Below are 25,314 nucleotides of genomic sequence, written 5' to 3'. Positions count from 1 at the left end.
ACAGTTGACTTTCATCATGCCAAGTAATCTCACAATCTCTATCAAAATATTCTTGTGCCATCCTCTCTGCCTAGTGAGGCAAATCAACGACACTGATCGATATCCAGGCAACAAATACAGCTGTGTTCTTACTTTCTTGTTCCCACGTCTACTTGTTTGTCAAGTGCATGCAACAGGCATTTGCAAAAGTGTCCAAGACAAAACTCCACTCATCCGCCTTTGTGTTATGACCTAAGGGTACTGTTGCCACAGCGCCATTGGACCCAAGCCTCACTGAAGGCTGCAAGGCTAGCTAGCTTGTGTTTAGAGAAAACCTGGCCTGACAGATTGAACTGAACTGTTACTATTGGAGAAGAACCAAGTCTGATTTGCAAACAGTTGGTCTCTGGCTGTAGAGGCACTGTGGGCAACAAAAAGATGGGCTAGAATGCGACCAGAATAATAACCAAGGGCTCAGATTAATTCGAGCATTGCACACATTGGGTCTGGTTTACAAGAAACGGGTGCATTGGCATCGATGCTTCAGTGTCGTTGCTCTAAATATCCTTGCAGCACCATGGATGCACTGTATTTACAATACAAAGCTCCACGGTGGAAGGATTAACAGATACGTCAGAAATTCTGACACATCTGTTGGCGCAAAAGTGACACATTGCTGGAGTTGGTCTTAAAATTGATGCAACTCCAGCAATGGGTCAGAACGCATACGCTTGTCCCATTGTAAAAGCGCTGCGCCATTCTTCACACCTGATGTGAGCAGGCCTAAGGATTTTGACGCAGTGAAGTCGTAGAGTAACGCAATGAAATTTCACTGCCCCAGTTCTACATTGGTTTTCTGTATGGTAACACCTACCCTGCATACATTATACCTGGTGCAGGCATAATGTGATGCAGGACTCTACAAACTGACGCTTTGGACTCAAGGCGTCAGTTTGTAAATATGGTGCAGTGTGGCACATGCATGAAAAAGAAGTGATGCAGCAGCGGCGCAAGGGCTTTGTAAATGAGTCCTCCCATTTTTATGGTCTTCTAAGGAAGATGTTCTAAGTTTAATGAGTATACTCTGACTTGGGTACCGTGCTCACAATAGCATTAGACTCAAGGTACAAGGTGAGGCACAAAAATACTAAAGCTGGTCTAGGGTAGATGATGATGAACTGAATGGCTTGGCAGTTCCAGCTATGCAATTACTTCAAGCACAGGATCAAGTCTGATTTGCACATGACTGTCTCTGTTTGGAGTGGCACAGTGGGTAAGAAACACCTGAGAAGTTCAAAGTGGCTGACATTAATTCAAGGGTTCCAGAAGCCAGTGTGATGATGGGGAGTGATCAACCCACAGATGTGCTGAACAGAGTCAACAAAGACATATGGAATGACGCTAACAGTCTAGGGTTCAGAATGTTAAATTTAGAACCCAAGCAGACATTCATATTTGTTATTATGCCCCTGCCTGTGCCCTTCTGTGCACACTTGGTGCATACTTCAAGCGCAGCAAGCAAAAGTGTAAGTTTCTTCATTTGAATATAACATCAAAAGCCCAACCTAGCAAGATAGTTTTTTAAAATAATTTAATGTGAGCTGATAAAATATCTTCGTTAAAGCACATTTAACATTCAAATCCTTGCACAAAATCTCTGCCTTTTACCCTTTTTAAAGCTTGAAAAGACCCAGAGCATAGATTTATTTTCTAGCTTGCTCTTTAGGGTTGATAAAATCAAACTGATACTGAAACCCTTTTCAAAGGGCAAGTTAGGGATCTGTTTCCTTTCATATGATAGTTTTCAATCTTGACAGTGTTCACATTGAAACAGCAGACCTAGCTTAATAAAAGTCCTGTCAATGAAGCAGAAGTGTAGGGTTATAGGCCAAGGTTATAGGATCACTACTCATTAATCAGTCATTTTTCTACTGATCCTAGCTGGAGTGACCTGTGGAAATGAGGTACATTTAGTGCATCCTGAAGGCGTTTGTTTCTGAACTATATATGTAACTATGTCTATCTGTCCTATAGTTTAGAAGCATTTGACATCAGAAATGTTTCTTGCAAACAACAATTTAATAAACAGGAACTTACACTCTTTTTGATGTGTTTCCTTCCTTCAGCCACCACCAGCCAGTGCAGCAGCCTTGAATGGGACAGATCAGTTGCATCATCACCATAGGTCCAGCTGATGTATAGCAAATTGTTGAAATATTCCACTGAACTAATTTGTGGAGCCACAGGTGCTGAGGAGACAAGAGAAGATAAATCACACATGTTGCAGTGTGCAAAGACTAATGTGACTTTGTTACATGATCCTTGAAGAAGTACATGTAATTATTACAATTCCTTAAAAAAGTTCTCAATGGCAGTAGCTTCTTGAAATAATTGCCCCATATATGTGCCATCCATTTTGCTACTGACAACAAAGCCCTGAAAAAAGCTCTTAGACCAGCGAAACATGTGCCTGCTGCTTCAGTGCAAATATAACTACAAGTAAACTGAGAATAAATAGCAAACATGTGCCGCCACTATTTTATTCTGAAAGTTTGACTGTATTTTACTATTTGTGTGGTAAATTAGACCAGCGCTACTAGTGAGTGGCCGTGGATGGAGGATGGGTTGGCATGCCCAAGACAATACTGCTAGATTTCACAGTGGTATGACCATGTACCTCATAGAGCCGTCCAACAACTTACTTCCTCCTGGCAAGTATTTTCCTCAACCAATGAAATCCTTCAAATTGATCCCTCTCTAGCCAACACAACACAGTCACACTGAGACTTATTGTCATCTATACCCTCCTGGGATCCAATCCTCTTTCATAAATATGCTCCATGAACTCATCACCGCCAACCCCCGCTAGTCCTGGTGCCATCCTCCTGCAGAGTTCAATATCAGGTGGAATGACTCCTCTAAAGCGATTATACCTGAACTGCCATCCTTTTTCTCAGCTAATGACCTCCTTTAAATTTCTTGCAAACCTATCCATGGCATAATCTCGGTTCTTGGCTGTACCAAACAAGATTGCATTCTAACATACATCTTCATAGTCTTGGCGTGGTCTGAACATTTCCTAACCTCCTCCTTCTTATTAACACCCCTTCCTTCTTCCCCTCATGATCAATTTAATAGAGTCCACATATGGTGTGGGGATTATTTGCTTCTAGGTAGAGAAAATCCAAGCACTTTCATCAACTTTAGCTTCATTCAAGCGCCTGTCTCCTACTGATCTTCTATTTGAAAAAGACAACTCTTCCATCAAAGCCATCATCAGTGATCTCACCACTCTCGTCATGAGAACACCGAATAACACAGAGGCCTCTAAGTGGTTCTCTTCTAGTCTCTCTCTTTGTAAACACATTGGAAAAAGAGATGAAACATTGAAAAGAACTAAAAAACTCTTCTGTCATTTACCCAGCTGAATCACAAAAAATAAATGTTGTAAGTGCTCCATCTTCTAAGTGAACTCAACAAGTAGGACATCTCGAATTAATCACCCTAAGAACAGAGTGAAGTAACTGTTTACAATGATCAAATCACAATCCATTTTTTCCTCAATTTGTTCTTGTCATGTGCCCAGATGCAATAATCTGGCTTATTCTTCTGAAACAAGGCAGGAACGTGATGTGTCTAAAAAAATTCATTCAGGGCCGAATTTTCCAATATCCCTTTTTCCTGTTTGTTCCTCATACTATCCTAGCAACAGGCATATATCCCCATGGAGTTATTTCTCCTTCATCTATGAGGATATCCTTCTCTCAACCGCGTCTAATTCAAAACCCTTCGAGTACTCCACTGGCGCGATCCAACCTTTTGCTGCTAAAGTCATTTTTCAAGTTTTTCTCCATCACTGTCCTGCGTTAACCAAATCATCGCTTCAAAATAGTACTCATTGCTTTAAAGCCTACTTATACCTCTTGAGCAAAACCCCTTTTAGAGAAGCCCAAATCTTTAATCCCACTTAAAGCACTGGAGCCACATGACAAAGGTAGAACTGACCAGCCTGCTAAGTTGCATGCATTCTTCATCGGTAGCGAACACATGTGCGATCAGTGAACAAGTCTATTCTTGCACATTGAAGTACCTGTTATGAAGCTGATGGTGGAGCTATCACAGCAGCTAACTTCCGGATCTCCCCAGGTTACCATAGTGACACGAAAATTGTAGTACCATGCTGGCAGAAGATTGGCAATTCTCTGGAATGGAAAACCAATTGTGTTAGAGTGGTTAATGTTATTATAGGTAAATTTAAGGCGAGTAACATAATTTAAACGCACATCACCAGAGTTAATACATCAACAGTGCATTTTCTGCTACAGCATATGTTATGATGGAAATTGTATAATTGAACAAGCAAGTATAAGTAACACTTCGAATGTGGTTGTTGTCAACCACTGACCAGTGTTTATGTCCTTGTGCTTCTCATCATATTAAAACTGCCCTCAAACACATGCTGACCTGACCCAAGACTTCTTTTACTCTATGTAATATTTGACCTTTTGTTCTGAAGAGTAAGATTAAAATCCTGCAGGATCTCTCTTTGGTAAAGGGAAATCTTCTTAATAACACTTGCAACTACCTTGCTGTCATGACGTGCAAATGGCTAATATATTTTGCTCCAAACATCCCAAGTTAGGAAAGAGAATCTAGAGCCCGATTTAGAGTTTGGCGGGCAGGTGACTCCATCACAAATGTGACCGATATCCGGTCCACCATAGTACCCTTGGATATAATGTACTTCTAATACAGCAGATGGGATATCTGTAATGTTTGTGACAGAATAATCCATTAGGCAAACTCTAAAACAGGCCCCTAGCCCAAGTTTCTCCCACTACCTAAATACCTCTTGAAGGAATCACATTGTTTCCTCTCCTTTCCCTCACTAATTTTTTCACTTCAAATCCAAGGCAAAAATCTTTAATTCATTTTAGATATTAAATTCTATTTCATATAACAAATCTGTGACTTTCACCATTTTTTTCAAGCTTTTCACCTCAATCAAAATCTTCTCAAGGATCTATCGGCGAGTTATCGGCACTTTATCGCAGCCAAAGTCATGGTAAATGTCTCCCCCCATTCACAAGCTGGTGTTAACAGCCGATACCACTAGTTTACCTGTGATAGCAGCCGCAAAATACATTGCCACAGATGACCCCGGCAACTATCGCTAATGAGATGCAGAGTAGGCGTTCCTGAGCAAAAAGCCGCGACAACACCACACCTCAACATTCTCAACAACCAGCCACATCGGCGAAAAGATCCCAAAACAGGTGATAAGGGGCGTTAGCAGCAGGAAATTAACACCTGCTCTGACCTGGTGCAAAGCCAGACGACAACCTGCACCATCAAAGGGAGCCCAGCCCACAGCCACACATGAAGAACAACAGATGCCATGGAGCTACTCATAATGCAGCTCGGAGCCCCAACAGGGCCACAACACCCACCGCCAACCCCCCAGGACTGCCACCCCCTGGAGACCCCCTGGACCTCCCCCGGACCACCACAGAGGCAGCGCAGACAAAGACAGCAGACTTTCAGGAAACGCACCAGCCTCACAGACTTTACACCAGAGTATGTCATTGCCCACCACAGGCTCAAAAGGACAACCATCCTCCGCATCCTGAACATCATTGCCCACAGGCTGATGGTACCAACACAGCAGACAACCAACATCCCTCCGCAGTCAAAGCTGCTGGCTGTGCTGCACCTGTTGGCTTCTGGGACATTCCAACCAACAACCGCCAGAGTCTCACAGCCAGCCCTATCCAAGTTCCTCAAACCTGTCCTGGATGCCATCATCAGCTTGGTACCCCCAGTACCTATACATCCCCCACACTGTGCAGGAACAGCTAGAGACCAAGCAAGAATTCTATGCCATAGATGGATTCCTGCACATGTTGGGGGCAATTTACTACACACATGTCTTACTTGTGCCCCCTGCCGACACTGCACACAATTACCACAACAGAAAGCACACGCATTCCATCAATGTGCAGGCAATAGTGGACCACCGGGGACTCTTCACCAATGTTGTTGCCAACTACCCAGGCAGTGTGCATGATTCATACATCTTCCAAAAGTCCATTATCAACCGGCGCTTCCAAGATGGCACCTATGAGAATGCAGTGCTCGTTGGTAAGTACCAAATGAACACACCACACATCTCAACTCCACAATCATGAAACTCACAACTCTGGCAATGCACATGTTACAAACCCACATACAACATGCCAAACAACATGCCCACCCACCAGACACAACAGCACAACTTACTGTGAGAACCTGGGCTAGCCATGCACATGAGCCATCAACAGCATGGCACATCAGCCACACACCAGCGGAATGTGGAGGTAGGTGGCAACCAGACAATATGCGAAGGAGGCAAGTGACCCATGAATGAGAATGCACACATTGCCAAGTATGGTGTGGATGTGCTGGACAGACTGCAGTATGCAGACCACAAACATATCCATGTCGACATATAATCCTGGTGTTGGTAGTGTTGTGGACAGTGGACGCAACCATGTCACCCCAGCCAGTGGGGATGATCTCGGAAATTTAGCTTGTTCCGTCCCCCCTGTAAGCGTATGCAGAGTGGGTTTGCCCAGCGTAGGCCAGGCTAGCATAGGGGTGTAAATAAAAAGCACGTAGCCCTGGCCGTGGTTCTCTTCCGGAATGGCCAACATGTCTGCCAGGGTGGCACCACTCTCCCCGCAACGAGGCCGGCGCCGTGTGCGGCGGTGCCTGTGATCCTGTGCGCCAACCGCAGCCCGGGCCGCTGGTCCCCGAACCAGTCTCGTCCGCCCCTGTGCATCCAGGCCTCACTGCTCACCTGCCGACACCGGCGTGTCTCCAAGAGTGCCCACCAAATGCCTGTGCTAGCTCCAGGCCAGAGGCCCGCGACCTGGGCAGCCCCCTCAGACCATCGCGGCCTCCGCAAGCAAGGCCCGCAGTACTCCTTTCTCGTTGGCGCACTCCACCGGCATACACATTTGGAACTGAGTCTTGATTACACAATGGAAGAGTACATATTTATGGCATCGTTGAAATCCCTATACTGCCTTTGATGTGGTGCCACCAACTCTGTGCATAGCATTCCGACCACACGTCTCTGTGGGCCCTTGCGGATTTCTGCCTTAGGCCGACACACCGGTCTAGCAGGCCTTATACAAATCCAATCTAGTCCATCCCAGGCAGGACACGGCATCGTCACAGGGTGCACAACCGCTCAGCTCTGGTGCCTCCACCTCAGTCAACCAGGAATCTTCTCCAAGTGCCATTTCAACGCCATGTGTTAGAGATCCAGGAGGAGTTGGCTGCACAGTGGTTGCCCCGCGCTGACCGCTGCCTTCGGCACACACTGCAGTCAAGTAGGACACACAGTTTGAACTGAGTCTTGATTTGTTCATTGCAAAGTTTATATCATTGTACAGGCCTCATCGCAGACTGCATCCCCTTCCAGCTCTGGTGCCACTGACTCTGTGCCACGGGAGTTATGGACACTCTCTCGTTGAACTTTGTTGGCGTCTGAGTCTATGGCCTGGGGGTTGTCTTCATCATGTAGCTGGTACTGACATGGTGGGAATAAGGAGACTGTAGCATTCAACTTCACCATATTGCCTGTTTTTGCTTGCTTCTGCCCTCTGCATCATGCCCTGGGTGGACACCTTCCACTGTCCCACATAACACTCTGCAACATTCTCATTGAACATCAACGAGGACCCGCTCAGCTCTCGTGGCCCAATCTCAGTGTACCGCAAGTCACCATCCCTTGCGGGTGTGCCTGTGCTGTCCGCAGTGCATCCGGGGCCACTAACTCTATGCAGCTCAAGTCATGGACCCTTGCTATTTGTACTTTGAATTTCTGATTGTCTGATCACTGTTGTTAGTTGTTGCCAACACCAACCAACCCCTGAGGGGTGGCTTACACTACCAAACACCCATCCAGCACAGGCGTCACTGGACGTGTGACCCTGGCAATAAAATGTGCCGGGCGCATGTGCCTGTAGCCAGTTCCACAAATTATCTCATAGTGTCCCTGTGGACATTATGTATGCATAAGGGCCCCGGGCCATACCACATTACATTGTGCTGTGTACAGCGGGTGCAACCTTGTCACCTCAGGCAGTGGGGTAGATCTGGGACATGTGGCCGTGTCAGACCCCCCTGTGAGCATAAGTGAGTGGACCGGCATATGGCAGTACAGCATAGGGGTGTGGTAATTCGACACATGGCTCTGGGCATGGTTGAGTTTAGGCTTGCCAAAGAGGTAACTGATGCATGTGTCTCTGGTGTGGTGTCTGCGCCACCCTTCACGCAATGTACAATGTTGCTATGTAGCATGTCCAGGGAGTGTGGCCTCGGCCGAGGGATACATGAGAGTGCACAAGCCCGCCCGGGGGTATTGTATCATACATGCCAACTGCTGTGTGTGTCGCTATTTCTGCAACATAAGCCAAAGGTCTACCTTCAACCGCCTGGCGAGTTCAGCCAGGCATGAACTGTACATCTGTGTCCACACTATCCTTACCATAGGGCCAAACACACGTTGTCACCCACTTTCAGCGCACAACATCACTGTGACGTTGTTAGGCTTATGGACATGTGCAGACAGGCATGGCAATGGTGTGCCTTAGGAGTGCAAGTGATACAACCGCACGGCGCACACTAGTGAATAGGCTTGGGGGAGGGAGGAGCAGCAGACAGGCTACATAATATACATTGATGCCGCTCATTTGCAACAAGCAGTACATGTCATACAGGAATCACAAAGTCACACATATCACACACCAATGAACCAGTGAGCCTACCAACACATCATTCAGAACCAACTATTGACTCATGTCTCTCTGAACTGTCATAGGTGACCAAGGATATGCACTCTGCGCTTGGATGATGACACTCCTCCGAGCCCCGAACACACAGGCACAGAGGCAGTACAATGAGGCCCACAAACGCACCAGGGGCATAGTGGAACGCACATTTGGCATGTGGAAGTCACGTTTCAGGTGCCTGGATGTCACGTTGGGAAGGCTCCATGGATACCAGTTCCAGAAGCACGGGACAATGATGATGAAGATGAGGCAGGTGGACCACACCCCACTGCAGCCGCAGCAGGAATAGCCCGCAGGGACACCGTCATTGCAAATTTCGTCAGATGAGCACGTCACATTGTGACAGTCCTTGGCAGTCATGGGACAGTACAAAATAACCACAGGCACAGCATGTGCAAATAAATGCATTCCAAAATAACATTCCCTAAGTGTATGTCACTCATCTGTACAGGCACATCACTCAGACAAGTGTGAGTGCGACGATTTTATGATTTGTTCATGGATGGTGGGTGTGTCACCTCTGTGCAGAGAGGCTGTTTGGGGTGTCATGTATTCGAACTGCCAATTATGTGTGTCACAGTTAGTAGGTTATCTCACTCTTCGGCGTTTCACATATTTCCAAGATCATTCCTTGTTGGATGCCATTTGTGACCTACAGGTGACAACAGGGCTCCTTTTGGGGTCAGTTATGTACCACCATGATGCAGGGATGCCCCCTGTGACTCAAGTCCCACAACATGGACAACATGTTCGTAAGCGGGAGTCACTGCCCCTACATTCGTCTACGCTGTCATAATTGATTGATCATGGTCATGACACGTCTGTGTGCAGGAGGGGTTGCTTGTCCCTCTGCAATGTGACGGAGGATGTGGTTTCACAGTGTGTTCCATGCATGTGTCTGCATTGGCGCAGTTTACATGCAGACTGCATGTCAATGTACATTGTGACTGTGAGGAGATGCCTATATGATGCGGGACAATGGCCATTTGTTCTACGTCACAGATGTGGGGTTGTGCTCGTACATTGTCATCTCACCGTTTTTGTACTCTGCTTTTATGGTGCATTTTCCCGCAAGACGCGTGGGAATTGCAGGACTATTGCTGGTTATCGCTGATTTTTGTATCGTGATTGGCCTCATCGCTACTATTTTCGCGTTCATGTTTTACGTTTTTGTGGCATCGCGTTACTTTTAACGTGGTCATTTAATGTGTTATCATGGGACAATAACATGGTGCCACTGGCTTGGGAATACCACGTTAACACGGAGTTATTTTCCCGCGATAGACTGCGATGTGAAGAGTTGCATTAAGCTGCATGCATTATACTTGAGCTGAGAATAATCTTAGTCCATTTTCTGCAAATGGAACTGGAACGATTACCTTAATTTCTAATCAGGCGTGAATCCTCTGAATCATACATTGCTTTTACACTGGTTCCTGGGGTAAAGGAGTCGTGACAAAATAAGGTTGAGGAGGAAGTGAGAGGAACTCTATGGAATATCCCTTATGGATGACGTTGAGAACCCACTTGCCAGATACTTCTACTTTCCATCTTTCGCAAAAGAAGCTTATGGAAACCTTGTGAAGTTTTTTTGTGAATCAATGACTTTTTCAGAGGAAACAGAAATGTTTTCTCCTTCCAACTTTTTTGAGAAAATTATCAAGTTTTGTCGAAAACAGCTCATCTTCTCTGAAAGGTAAGTAGAGAATTTGGGACCTTTGAGCCTGCTCCATTTTCCACAAATTAAGCCACAGATGGTGTTTTGCAGAAATAGATGCTCCGAATACAGTAGCTGAAGCCCTAAGTGAATTGAAAGAAATGATGGCGAGGAACTGGGAAAGAAGCTCCATATTCACTAAAATGTCTGTGGGATCTTATGATCCTGCAGGCAGTTGTATAACAACTGAAAGTTCTTTAACATTGTTTGAGGTGCATATGCTTCATATGTACATGCATGCAGGAAAATATTGTAGGCTAAGTAAAACCTTTTAATATCCCCTACCACTCTTGGATCAGAAATGGATGCTTCTTCTGAGGCAAAGAAAGTTGAAGTAGACATTCAGGCTAATATAGTGTTCACTTTTGGAATTAAGGGATAGTTCTCTTTGCACTTCTCTAATGCCTATCTTTTCAAAAGTAAACCATGACTTGTCTATACCTTTCCACTCCTTAAAGCTTGTTTTCTCAATTACCTTATGAACCAGCAGATCATCTGCTGGAGGTACATCATATTGCAGAAAAAATGTATCTGTTAGGAGATCTCAGGCTTGGAATCCTGGCATCTTTCTGATATGTTTCAGGTCTTCCTGATATTAGGACCCATGAATGTATTTCCCTTTAGAACAGAGCTCATTTTCCCAACTATCCTCATGGAGACTTTTCTGCTTCTTTAAGGCAGGTTGAACTAAAGTACTTATTTACAGCCTCATTGATTTAAACTGTGAAAGAGACACAGAGAGCACCTCCTCCCCTTCCAAAGTGGCTCTAGATGTGCTCCCAATGGGCTCCTTTGTAAACATTGAGTCGCGCTAGAGGCACTAACGTCCCATTTATGTAAGTTGTTTAGTAATCTGAAATCTCACAAAGCAAGACTCACTAGGGAAAAAGAACCGTGTGCGCACCTTCTTGATACGCGCACGCACCGTGTGGGCACTAACACAGTGGTGAACAAAGGTCAGGGGTGAGGCAGCCTCACGAGTAAAATCCATAACGAGGAGGGCGAGGTGCAGAGATAATATAAAGTGATGCAAACAAAAACAACTAGCTCTGGGATACCAGTGGTAAATAAGTCCTGTAATATCCTTCAAGGATTTTTAACAGCACCTCAATTACCACCTCCTCTTTACTATTCTGAATTCCAATAACCCACCACAATTTTTGTTGGCCAAGGCTAAAGCTTAGAAATACCATGTGGCAGCAGGACGACTGTGATACAGGCAGGTACATTTAGAATGCGGCCAGCCTGCTCCAGGATTCTAGTAAACTGTGTTTATAAACCAATCTGAGTAGAACGAATATACATCTGTCATAGTCCACAATTTCCCAACAATATCCCCCCACCCACCACCCCAAGTCGCGTCCAAGTGTCAACCCATCCAGTACATACATATGACCCAGCAAATCAGGAGCCCACTTTTAAGCCCACTGTAGTCCATTTCGGGAAAGTAATACACCAGCGCACACATAGCAAGGGATGAAATCTTAAAGGAGCTGTGCTACGTTATCACACCAGACAGGGGTAAATGGCTGCTTGCCATGAGAACTTTAAAGCAATGTGCTGCCTTTGATTGGAAACGTAGTAGTGATTGGCTGAAAGTTACCATTATAGCAAAGGGTGATTTGTTAGCAAAATACATAAAATTATATTTATATTCCAATCAGCCTAACATTACATCGTCCGAGTTAAAATGTATCTGCCCTTTACCCTCTCAATTCCTTGTTTTCTTTTAAAGTTTGCTTGTCCTTTCTGGACCATTGCTGGGCATATCACGTGTGGAATGAAAGAACGTGTACGTTCAATGCTCTCACGTTACCCAGTTTCAGGGGTGGGTAGCTAATGCAGGCCATGTTTTCTGTTGCATGCTGGTGTTTGTAGTTATGTTTAACCCACTATAAAACCAACACTGCAAGCCCCAGGATGTAAAGCTCATTTCCACCCTAGATGAGCTACCCAGGCACGGAACTGAGAAAATTGAGAGCACTGGTGATTTTCTGGTGGAGATTCCAAATGTCGAGATTACATTGCAGCCCTGAAGATGAAATACCACTTGTGAATTATTACAACAAATAATTTCTATTCAATTCCTTTTATGTGCAGTGTGCTTTCAATAGAGATTTTGTATGGCTACACAGCTCACTGCTTAAAGATCTGGGAAGGAGGTCTCTTGAGACTAGACGTATGCTAGAAACTGTTCCTGTGCATGGAGGAGGAGGGTTGGTTACCTTCTGACTCCAACAATGGGGCATATTAACAAGGAGTTAACACCAGCAGAACGTCCCTTTGTCCGATGTTCTGGTGGCGTTAACTCCTTTGCCTTATTTACAAGGCGGCGTTAAGACACTTAACGTGGCTTAATGCCGCCTTGTAAATAATGCCCCAATACACGAAACACTTGAAAAGGTGAAAGGGGCGTAAAATGGGTGTTACAGTAGGTGTTCCACTGCAACACCCATTGCTTTTTGATGCTGCCCCATATTTACAAGGTATGGGGCAGTGCCAAAAATACTGCCAGCGAATACTTGGTATTAAGCAGGCAAAACGAGGAGAAATGTTTTATTTCTCTACGTATTTTGGGGCATATCAGCAACACCCGGCGATAATTATCGCTCAGCGCTCTTAGCGTGAGGATAATTATCGCCGGGTAATGCGGATTTTTATCGCTGAGATAGCGTGCTATTAGCAACGATAAAAATCCTATCGCTAACTGCCTAACGTGAGATTACAGCTGGACGCCCAGCGATAATCTCACGCAATGTGGCGTTAGCTTGCTGATAGGGACTCGCAAACTGTAGCCATGATATCCACCTTCCATAGGATATCATGGCTAAGTCAGTCCTGAAGCAGGCGTAAGGAAAGTAGCGATAACAGGGGTTATCGCTACTTTTCCTGACGCTATGCTTCATAGCGTGGGGCTTGATGATAGGAGAAATGTCGCTTAGCGACATTTCTCCTGTCATGTTAGGTTAGGAACGCCCACTTTGCATCTCATTAGAGATGCAAAGCTGGGCGTTAGGAATCCTGGCGCTAAAGCAAGGTTTCACGCGTTAGCGTGGTCTTGCTAATTAGGTGATAAAATTATCGCCGCTTTTCGGCCGAAAACGGCCGCAAAAGCGCCGATAATTTTTATCGCCTGCTTGTAAATATGCCCCTTTGTTCTTTCCACGTGAACTGAATTTTGCAAATCGCCTGTAAAGATTGTTTACTGGTGGAATATTTCACCATATCTGAAGCTTACTACAAAGTCATCATGGAGCCCGAATATATATAAATAAATAAATATTCTCTGCTCTCACTGGATGCATGAAAATTTGACACATCAGACAAAAACGAAACACAGCTCTTTTGTAACTGCTTCCCTTCTCTGCATTCTGTTGTCTAAAGATTTGTTTGTGATTATGAATTTTTGATGCAATATAACAGTTTCCAATGAGAAAATATACGCCTGAATTAATTTCCATATTACAATCACCATATGGTGATCAAATAGCTTCATGGAAAGGGACTCACCATTACCAATCCTATTAATTCTTTTCAGCAATAATTACTCTATGGTTAACAGTTTACTGCAGGCCTACAAGACCTACTGACTGATTGCTGTTTGCAAAAATGTAGGACTTTCTGAAGGTGAACAGGATTGCCAGATCAATACCACACCCTGACATCTTGAAACCTGCCTGAAAATCAAGTGCATTATATGAATAGATAATCCAACAGACCTATTTCAACACCATGTAGATTCAAACTGGCCAAGCACAACAACAGAGAGAAAAAGGGCAAAATGAAGTTGAAGATACTAAAAAAAGAAACAGAGCAATTAAATGTGTTGGACCAATTACTTGGAAAAGCAACATATCAAATACAAAAATAGCATTGAAATCCAGACAGATGAGACAGTCAATATTTTCCAGTTTCTTGATTTCGTTGAATAACCCGGTACAGTCTGGGTTTTGTGGTCATGGTTGTCCTCAGCTTGACCAACTGCACTACAGTTTTACATGAAAGTGGTTTGTGGATGTACAATCTGACTGGTGGCATGTAATCATCTGGTAAGCTCACAAATAAAACATGGCATGGCATGATGCAGTCTGGTAGCTGTTCCTCTGATGCATGACCACATTCCTTTGCTTCTCTAACTGGTCCTGATATTGCCCTCTCATTTCAGTATGAAGGTGAGCCCCTGAATTCCACCTTCGACAAATCTGATCTAATGAGACTACCATCTTGATGCCTCATGGATGTGTTTCTATAGCTTTTCATTCACTCCTTCAAATATTATTAATATTGACCATGTATAGTAAAAAAAAAAACTAGAAAACTAAATAGCTTTTTGGCACCCGTTCCTACAGTAGAAATTAAACATATTGTGCTGGTCGTAAATACAGGTCTATGGTCCACATATCTGAACTGACCTTGAGCCACATGTCATTTCTTATAAAGAGACAGCAAGAGGGAAACGCTAGCGCAAGTGACCAACTCTAACAACATATTAATTCTATTGGCACATTAAGCCCTACAGCGTGTCACCCGTCCCTCTCCCATTCCCTTCTCCTGCCTCCCTTCAACAGTTTCCCCTCTACGCCTTGCAAATGAATTGAACGAGTGCATATTCTGTGTGAGATTCGAAAGCCATCTTGTACTATTGGTTATCGACTCCATTCTAAGGAATTTGATTGCCCCATTCTCAGCAATCCAAAGAAGCCCTAATGCTCAGATCAGTTCTACTCTGTAGCTCAAACTCTATCAGATGAAAAGACAGGTAGGCTCCACGATAATTTGAAACCTTTGGCATGCCGAAAACAGGCAGTTTTCTGCTGCAGGCATATTATCCTAGTCAGTAAATTTTTCAGTGGTCAATCCTTCCAAATGCTTTCGACACATTCCATTATAATAATGCTTTCCCCAATTATCGGGACGCTCTCTTTAGGATCACAGACTCACTCTGAAATGAAGTCTATGGAGAACTCTTATAATATCATTGTTTGGCCTGAGCAGAAACTGATCTATTCTTTGTGAGAGAACAAATGCTATTACTGCAAAGCAAGAGACATTCAGTCTCTGATTTTACAGGATCCCTCTGTCACTTTTGATTCGGGAGACCATGGGTTGCTGTGTAATAAACTGGAGTCGGAGATGCTCTCAGTTGGATCCAATCCTTTTTCGTGAACGGTATTTAATCAATTAATCGTTCAGATTGGATAGTTTAGATTTACGTCTCATCCTCTGGTCTGTGGTATTTCTTTAGGTTCCAGCCTTTCCCTTCAAATGTTCAATATCGAGGTACTTCCTTTGGCCAGTCTAACTGTGGACGATAGTCCAGTCTTAAGTATATTTGTGATACTAGGATCATCATGGATCTTCTTGAGCAATCATCGATAGACTAGAAGCGCAATTATGTTTAAGATATTGGATGACTGTCAATCAATTGTGTGTAAAAAAAAAAAACGTTATCACTTGGGTACAAATCCAGTAAATACTGTAATTTGGTTAAGAGACAGGGGCCTTTCCCAAAACCTGTGTCAACTGACAGTAATCTGGGCGTAGTTTTTGAAAACAGGTTTATCTTTTGATACACTGATGATAACAGTCACTAGGTCAGCTCACTTTCACCTATTTCATTTATCTAGGGTAGCCCCATTATTTCAAACCACCCATCTCATACTGCTGGTGAATGCAGTTATTTGCATTTTGTAATTTGCTAGTGCAGAGTTGAACATTATTTCATACAATTTGATCAAATTTAAAGTGCCCCAAATATGGCGGTTAGAATGTAATGTTCGCTAAACAAATGTGGTTATTTGTCTGAGCGCCAGGTAAGATGAGGCTGGAGAACTATGATTTAAAATGCAACTGATTTCAAAGTTTTAACTCTCATTTAGAATGCTTTGCAAAGATTGTGCCCTGGTTCCCTAAGTACCAGTTTTCAAACTAATCTTTACTCTAGGAAACTACTGCAGCTTCTGGCCATAAACTAACACATTAAATATGGTGGAAAGCAGCACCATGGAATATTTTTGCTCAAGGCTCACATACCAACAATTGACAATAATGAATCGCTAATAATTATTATTTTATTTAGCTGTTTCTTCTGGTGTAGATTAACAATGGAATTTGAAGTTAGTTGTAATGTTTGTATACTGCAATAAAATGAACCTTTAATAAAACGATTGTTACGGGCTTAATCTAAAAACAAATTGAAATATTCTGAAAACATGCACTGTTAACGATATATTGTAAGATAATGTATTATTTCTAACTTTAGAACCCAAAAGTAGGATTCGTAATAACTTGAAATACATAAAATAAAAAATAGTAAAAATGACCCTACTTTTTTCAATTATATTCCTACCCATAAATCTTTTCTTTCCTATGTGGAAACACATTTAGTGGATGCACTTTGCAACTTTGATGCTATCTTTGAAGAAGGTAATTGGTTTTAAAATTGCAGAATGAACTCTTCAGATAGATTTTTCTGCTATACAGGTATCTCAACATCATCTAAAGACCATTCTCATTTTGTTCTCAGCAGTGTTTATGTAACTTTAAATGTATGTTTATTGTTAGTCGGTGAGAGTGTGTGCATATACTTTACCACTGATGCCGTTAAAGAGACAGTAGCTGCGATCTCATAGTAGGGTGTCCACTCCGACGTCATTGTCACCGGGTTAAAGAAAAACATTTCCACCATGTACTTCCGGAATACCCCATAGGAGGGCCTGCTCCAGCTCAGAACCACGGCCGTGGGCCCCACCGGATAAAGCACCAAATCTTTAATTCCTGTAGGATCTAAAATTAAACATACACATATTGTTGAATACATTTGATGCATACTATTAACTGTGTACTGCAACACTTCAAGATATGAACACGGAGACAAAGAAGAGTAAATTAATAGGGGAATGTTGATGGTTTAGCCCATATAAAGCAGATGAGGTAGGGTTTGAAACCGGGTAAAGTCCAGACGGCAGATGAACATCTGGAGTCCTCATCCAGAACTCCGCAAAAGGCTTGATGATGGTTCTTTATTTTTGGTGAAGCGTATATTTGGTGATTTAGTGCTGCCTGTTTCTGAATAGTGACAATGATATCAATGGGGTCACCCTGTCTCCCTCGGAACCTGGGTGTATAATTACAAATCTACAGATGGTTCTGTTGGGTAAGCACCACGAGGTGCTAGTTTAGAACCAAAACATTCCTTCAAAATCACTATTGAACAGCACTAAACAATGATGAATGTACCACACCTACAACAATTTATCAAAATCATATAAATGTATTACTTATTTTGTTCAGATTTTTCAGTTTTTTAATTTTGTAAGCACTTTGCACAGAAAATAGATACAAGCTGCCTTACGACGAAAAAACACAACAAATACGCAGACAGTTCAATGGGTGACTGTGGTGACACAACGTGAAATGAGTGGCCTTTCAAATGCAAAAACAAACAAAACAATAACATAAATTCTCTGCCCTTCTCCTGTCTTCCACTTGAGCTTGAGCTATCCCCATAAATGATTAGCTATAGTGAGCCTGGGCATGAGATAGTTTTACGTCGACGTTTCGATTCTAAACTAGCACCCCATGGTGCTTACACAACAGAACCATTTGTAGATTTGCTTCTGAATAATAGTGTCTCACTTAAATAGAACCAAAATCATAGATTTGGGTAATAGCAACATTATTTTGACTTAATCCTCCCTAAACTCAACCGCTCCCAATGAGAGATTGCTGCTATGCTTGGACACAGATAATTGCATTAAAAACTGCCTTATTTTACATCATTAAGTGGGCGGGGCTCTCCAAACCAGCCTCCATTAGGCGGGCAACAGCTCAACGGGGAAATGGGAAGTGGAATAAAAGGCAAGTCCAGCTGTGCCTAAGGGGTGCTAACCTTATTATGTGCAGGTTATTCATACAGGCTTTAAATCTCACCAAAGAGGTTGAACACAGGGACATCTTAAAGATTTTGTGGGTCCTGGGCCAAATGTATTTTGGGGCCCTCTGTTTGGAAAAGTATGATCCAATTTCAGCTCTTTCATGCCCTCTTTGGCCAGGTCACTGACAGTGCACAGGCACGCTTGTCCAATTCTAAATGTGTTTGCATCTAAAATTCAGGAATAGGGATGTGTTTTCAAGATTGTAATACAGTAGCAGAGCACTAAAATGACTGCAAATAATCTATGTGACCCACACTCATTTTTGATAATTGAGGTCCTGTTTTGATCTAAAAGAATTGTTTTTATGAATGCTTCAGTGGTATAGCACGAAGGGACTGACCGCCCCGGGTGACACGAGTTTTGGGGGCAGCTGCCTCCCTCCCCCCGCTCTTACCTGCAGCATTTCCAGTCCCCTCTTACACACAAGACGGCCTCAGGGCATCCGCCACAGGTATCACCAGCACCCCCCCACACACTCTTACATACAGCCACAGGGCGGACACCACAGGGACAGCCATAGGCGTCACCTAGTCTAGCTACGCCACTAGGATGTTGCATGAAACATAAACACAACATTTCTCTGCAAAATGTCTGTAGTAGACTCTCACACATCAATCATATCAAAAAATAAATTAGAGCAAAATGATAGTTAAAACAATCTACGAATTATTTAAGGTCATCAGGGCAAGACTCTCTGCAGAACAGAACTGGATCTCCAAGACACCCCTGAAAGGCTGGGGCCCTGGGCCAGAGACCACTTTGCCCCTTCTTTAAAACGTCTATGGTTGAACCTTTTGGGTAAGATTCAGGCTTGGATTTGTTTTCTGCACTTTTGATTTCTAGCGGCTGTGGGTTTGGCTATCTACTTTTACTTCTCTGACAGGCTCACTACATAATGTGCTCTGCCTCTTGACAGTACCATTATGTGATATGACGCATTAATCAATGTATCTGTCTCCCTATAGGAAACTGTTCCTTTACTATGCGAAGCTCTCTGATGCTTTAGCACCTTGTACATGATATACAAAAGGCTAAATAAATAATAAACACATACGATCGTTACGCTCTCCCATTCCATTGAATGTTCAAGCTTGTGATCCTCACCATAAGCCCTGTCTACTTTAATGTTACAAAACGCTCATACCTCTGATTTCCGAGATTCATCTTTGGCATTTTAACCTGCAGCAACTCGGGTAATTGTAACACATAAAGCCTTACAACTGGACAGTGAAACAGAGTCCAGTGGATGGAGGTGAATTCAATGAACATCTACGGCCCTTCAGTTCAGGAGCTGATAATATATTATTCTCTGCAGCCCTGGGGTTCTATGACACCCCACAGTGGTGCCACTGGCCAAAATGGTAGGAGTAGCACCATTAAGGTCACATTCTTTTGAACCCTGGATTCCAGCTTTGGAAGTGACATCTCGTGACCTCTGACTGCCATTCAAGGACACTGTAAACTTATTTTTTTAATAAAACAGAATCTGTGGGACTCTTGACACTGCAGCCTGGAAATTAACTGTGAGCAGGAAAACAGCTGAACAGGCTTAATTTTAAAACAGCATCACTAGCGTGGGTTAAAACACAGAAGATGCTGAACAGTGAAAGGACATCAATATAGGGGTAGCCGACATTTAGTTCCTGACCTTAGATGTGGAATTTGAGGCTTGCTATCTTTGAATAAAAGAGCGTTCTCTGTCTTGGAGCATTTTAGTAGACCACAGATTTTTGTTTGTAGAGAAAGATGTTGTTACTTTTGAGATTCTGATAGGGGGAAAATATTTTGCTACACTCCTTATCACTTACAAAGATGGCTTTGCCCCCTTCCCTCCTTCAGCGTACTTGAAGACCAGTTCAAAGTAGAAAGAGGCTGATGTCCCACCATTAACAACAGGGGCAGACATACCCTATGTAGGAAAATGGCACTTGGAGCCTGATTACGAGTTTGGCAGACAGGTTACTCCATCAGAAACGTGAAGGATGTCTCGCCTGCCGTATTGCGAGTTGATATAATGGGACTCATAATACAGCGGACAAGATATCCGTCCTATTTGTGATGAGTAACCCATTTACCAAACTTGAAACCAACAGGAGCGATGCTGCAAGTGTATCAGGCCAAAAGCCTGGCCATAGCTTCTTATGGCAGTGAAATTTGGGGATACACTATTGCAGAAACCTAACAGATAGCGGAAAATGATTTTTTGAAACGCTTACTATGTGTTCCCCTTGGCACATCTAATTTAGCGGTCCACGAGGAACTGGGGGTTCCCTATTTAAGTGATGCACTTGCTTTGCGAACCCTGATTTTTTGGCTAAAATGTTGGTTAAATAAAGATCTTTCTCTCACCCACCTGATCCCAAGAGAATCCATGTCTCAGAACAACTCGGCTCGTATTCTGTGGCCTTGATGGGTTAGGGCGGGGGGACTTATTTGCCAACCCTGATGTTATTACAAAGAAGGATGTGGATTCGACCTAATTAGTCTTTTTGTCACTGAGGAAAATGGAAAGGTTAGCCAAGGAGGTGTTGAAACCTAGCGTGCGGACGTATTTAATGCTTAAAACAACCCCCATGACGGAACCCTACCCCATGGGGTCTCTGTCCACACATGAGAAATTTTTGTTAACCAGGTTGCGGTTGAAACTTTTTCATCTTTTTCTCGCCAGACCCAAGGGTTTTAATAGAGGTCAAGAGCTAGCGCCCTGCGGCTGCGACGGACAGTCTCCGCAGGATACGCTGCACTTCCTGTTTTTATGTAAATTATATGAAATTCCGCGTAAACGCTTTCTGGTTCCTATTTTAAAAAGAATGAATTTTAGACAGGCTCGACCGGCACTTCTGTACCTGCAATTATTGAAAGAGGACTGTATATTTTTTATAGTAGGGTTTTTAAAAGCCACTGTTAAATCTAGGAGTTATATGGATGTGTAAAGAGTATTTCCTCAGGCTTTTTTAATTTATTTATTCCATGTAATTTCAACTGCTGTATTGGTTGTTATCTTAACTTATGCATTTTTATTTAAATTGTTTTATGTTAATGCAACTTTTATGGTTTGAAAGCAAAAACCGAATAAAGTTTTTCCGATGATGATGATGAGTACAGAAATTTACAGAGTGCTTGCAATAGGTTGGAAACACCTAAAACCAGATTAGACATCACCAAGGCGGGAGGAAGATCCAGTGTAGCAGGTCTACAGGAAAGACAAGGCGTCTGTATGTAGAAGTCCCTGGAGGAGATTCCAGCAGACCAGTTACAGATCCTGCCAAGTGGGGTTGGGACAAACACTAAAATGCTACAGAGAATTCTGAGTTGAGGTTCATTTTGAGCTGGTAACAAGCGCCTAATGGCTTCTACTGTTTCTAGATGATTTTTCTTTTTTTAACAGTAGAGGATATCTTATTTTTTTCTGGGAGGTGCAAATAATTTGTTGTCCCAAGACCATAATGGTGTTAGTGGAGCTGTTAGGAATAATTCGTAATATAACCGATGGATTGAGATTTCCACTTGTGGTATAGAAATCAAGCCTAATTTCGTTATCAAGTTAGGACAGTAATGAGATACTGTTGTCTCCTCCCTACCATGCTCATCTGGTGAAAGAGAAACCAAATTATTAAATAAAAGGAAAGAAAGATTTTGGCACATGCATTTGGCACTCCCACCTGACCAAAAGTACAACTCTGCACTATTTCAACAAAAGAGATGATGCGTGGAGAACTTACCAATAGCAAATGTTAAAGGGTCTGACGGTGGGCCAATCAAAGGGCCTTTCCGCAGATAAATCGTCACTTGATACTGGGCACCTGGAACCAGGTTATCGATAATGTTGCTCGTCATGTTGACCTGCGTGAGAGGAAAATATATGAATGTACGCATGTAGTTTTGGAATACTTCTGGTCGTTTGCAATTTCTACCCACTGCAAAATGATACAACTACTACTAATACTAATTATACTAATTTTTAAAATAGGATTATTAATATTTATCTGTTCACCAAACCTCTGGGCCTTAACTACCTATTAATCACTTTGGCTGTGCCTATTTTATTGATTTCAAATGGATGAAACACTGAGGAGCATATTTATGGGATTTTGGCGTAGGAAAGCCCAGCATGGCACCTTGCTGCACTGCCCTATGCCAAGGTGAAAGGGCAGGAATGCACCGTATTAAAGCAATACCGTGCATTCCTGTACTTTCTCTCTGCGCTGGTGCCGTTTTGGCAGCCTGGCGCCAAAGTAGGTGCCCAAGGGTGACTCCGTTGCAGGCAAGATTGTTCTTGTGCAGGAAGGGGCACCTTGCCGCACAAAAACAATCCTAAGAGGCGTTTTCCTCTTTCTATGTGTGCAAAATGCAGAACACATAGAAAGAGCACAATGCGAGAAGAAATAAATATATCTCTTCGTTATGCCTCACCTCTCCAAATTCCATGAGTGTTGCGTGGGGAAAACAACTGCAATGCCCAAGGAACTCCTACCGGGCGCAGAGTAAGGTATCTCAGTGAATTTGCGCTGCCTTGCCCAACTTAAGATTTATGAGGCAACTCAAGGCCATGCAGGCTGGCCTTGCGTGGCTTCATAAATCTGAGAGAGAATACTGCATCACACATGTACCACTTTATGTGGTGCAAAAGTGGTGCCGGGCTTTCAGAAATAAGCCGCTCAGTGTAGGAAGCTGATCTTTGCAGTAGGTGAATTAAGTAACTACTGATCTATTTTATAGGCAGCGGCATAGCTTCGGGGGAGGGGGGCAGTGTTTGGGGTGTTACACCTCCCTCCAAAATATTTATTTTCTGATAAACAGTTGGGCATAGGTGCTTTCAGCTGGGTATTTTGAGATGTCAGTCGGATTTCAGCAGGATTTACATACACACAGATAAAAAAGCACACACACACTCTCCTTTGTTTTGAAAGTCCTCAAATATATTAGTTATTTAACAAAATATTGTGTTTTCTCCCTTGGTACTTCCTCTAATCTGCATTCCTCTCCCTTTCCATTGCCCCTTGGTCCCCCCTAATGCACCATGCTTGTCATATAAAATCTTTACACATTACATGGAAGCCTGATTGTCCGAAAATCTGAAGCCTACACCCCTCCAGTCTTACTACGCTGCAGTTTATGATCATAATGAGGGAGCCTACTAATAGATAATTTTGTCTATTAGTTATTCGCAGACTGACACCGGACTTCATGGCTATACTCAATATGTGAATAATGCGTCTTGATCTGGAAAACATACATTTCAGCTGCAGTCCGCGAGCAGGAGCTAGATTGTATAACGTGTGCAGCTGTATAGCAATTTTGCAGCAATCATTTGCAATATAACCAAAGTTCAAAGAGGACAGTGCTGTGTACACGAGGACGTTATCCAACACGTGTGCTGGATGCAATACAGTAGTGTAGAGGTCAGCTTGATGAAAATGACAGGTTCTTCTCTTGAGTACTACAGGTTTGACGATGAACTATGCCCAGGGTCATCTACGTGAAAAATGTATGTCATGTTTTGCCTTTTATGCAAAAGATACAATGAATAAATAAATGAATGAATAATGAATAAAGGCATTTATATAGCGCACAGCTACTCAAAAAAGTGTCCCGGCGCATCAAAGGCCCTGGGAGCAAACCCCCTACACCAACTTCAATTGGAGAAAAGAAAAGGGAAAAGAGGAACACAAAAAGCTAATGGCAACTTACATTATTGATTGATAAGCAGAGTTATGAGGAGCCTCCTAAAAAGTGGCTAAATCTGACAACGCTCTCAATGAAGCGGGAAGCGCATTCCAGGCTTGAGCACCGAGGAACCCAAACGAGAATCCCCCTGCCCGGGCGTGAGAAATTCTAGGGACCGTTGCTAGATTCATCGAGGAAGATCTCAGAGTTCTGAAAGGAACATAGTGGGCGATCCTTCTGCAAATGTACCTAGCCCCCTTTCCATGAAAGGCTTCAAAGAAAAGCACCATGGCCTTAAATCTGATTCTATTCTTTACTGGGAGCCAATGGAACGCTCTGAGATGGGGACATATGAGTTCTAGCTTTAAGCCTGAGAATGGCTCTGGCGGCGGCATTTTGAGCCACCTGCAGATGCTTGAGAAGATATTCTGGGAGGCCAAGGTAGAGTATATTCACATAGTACAATCTTGAAGTAACCAATGCCTGGACCACAGATCTCCTGCGGTCTGAAGTCAAGAGTGGAAGTAACTTCCTCAGCATCCTAAGGAGACCAAAGCACATTCTCAGCAAGCTCAGTGTATTGTACATACAGCTTCTAAAATTGCACAATGGACATTGGTAGCACATCACGTGCCTGCAGCACACATCTAGTTTCACAGTTTCCATGAGGCATTTTCTGCTCAAACCAGACCTCCCAGGAGCAAATCTTTGAATTTTATTAACGTAAAAGCACGCACACACACACACACGCACGCACGCACACACGCACACACGCACGCACACACACACACACACACACACACACACACACACACATATATATATATATATATATATGTATATCCACCAAAGGTTGCAGGTAAACCGCGTCTCTCCAGACCGAGAGGGCGTGTCACAAGACCAGCACCTGCAAGCTGGTAAAACATGAAGTCCTGATTCTCTCTTACTCAAGAAAAGAGTGTGACACAGCTCCGGGGGAATAAGCAACAGATTTAACGGTTTTTCGCGCTGGCAATAGATGTCCCTGAAACATAGGGCAGACGCGTTTCAGCCATAGATTGGCCTCCTCAGTGCCCGTCTCTGCTGCCTTCTCGTTGATCCCAGGGGTCACTGTGGTTTTATTTGAATCATCAGCAGCACGCATGCAAATTCACTGGAAATCATTTATCCCGGC

At 43.3% G+C, this 25,314-nt stretch overlaps 1 protein-coding gene across 6 annotated transcripts in view; it reads right to left on the bottom strand.

Annotated features, from left to right (window-relative positions):
• Positions 1-25,314, bottom strand: part of PTPRO (protein tyrosine phosphatase receptor type O) — a 922,864-nt gene that overhangs the window by 249,737 nt on the left and 647,813 nt on the right. For all 6 annotated transcript variants that reach the window (XM_085652640.1, XM_085652641.1, XM_085652636.1 and 3 more), the window contains exons 8-11: positions 22,196-22,316; positions 17,129-17,322; positions 4,070-4,181; positions 2,077-2,228 (exon numbers count right to left, since the gene is read on the bottom strand). In XM_085652640.1, the coding sequence (XP_085508766.1) occupies positions 2,077-2,228; positions 4,070-4,181; positions 17,129-17,322; positions 22,196-22,316 (579 nt within the window). The remainder of the gene's footprint in view (positions 1-2,076; positions 2,229-4,069; positions 4,182-17,128; positions 17,323-22,195; positions 22,317-25,314) is intronic.

This window comes from Triturus cristatus, chromosome 4_1 (genome assembly GCF_964204655.1).
Source record: "Triturus cristatus chromosome 4_1, aTriCri1.1, whole genome shotgun sequence".
Lineage (NCBI taxonomy): Eukaryota > Metazoa > Chordata > Amphibia > Caudata > Salamandridae > Triturus > Triturus cristatus.
The sequence above is the reverse complement of the archived record's forward strand: the minus strand, read 5'-3'. Positions and strand labels throughout refer to the sequence as shown.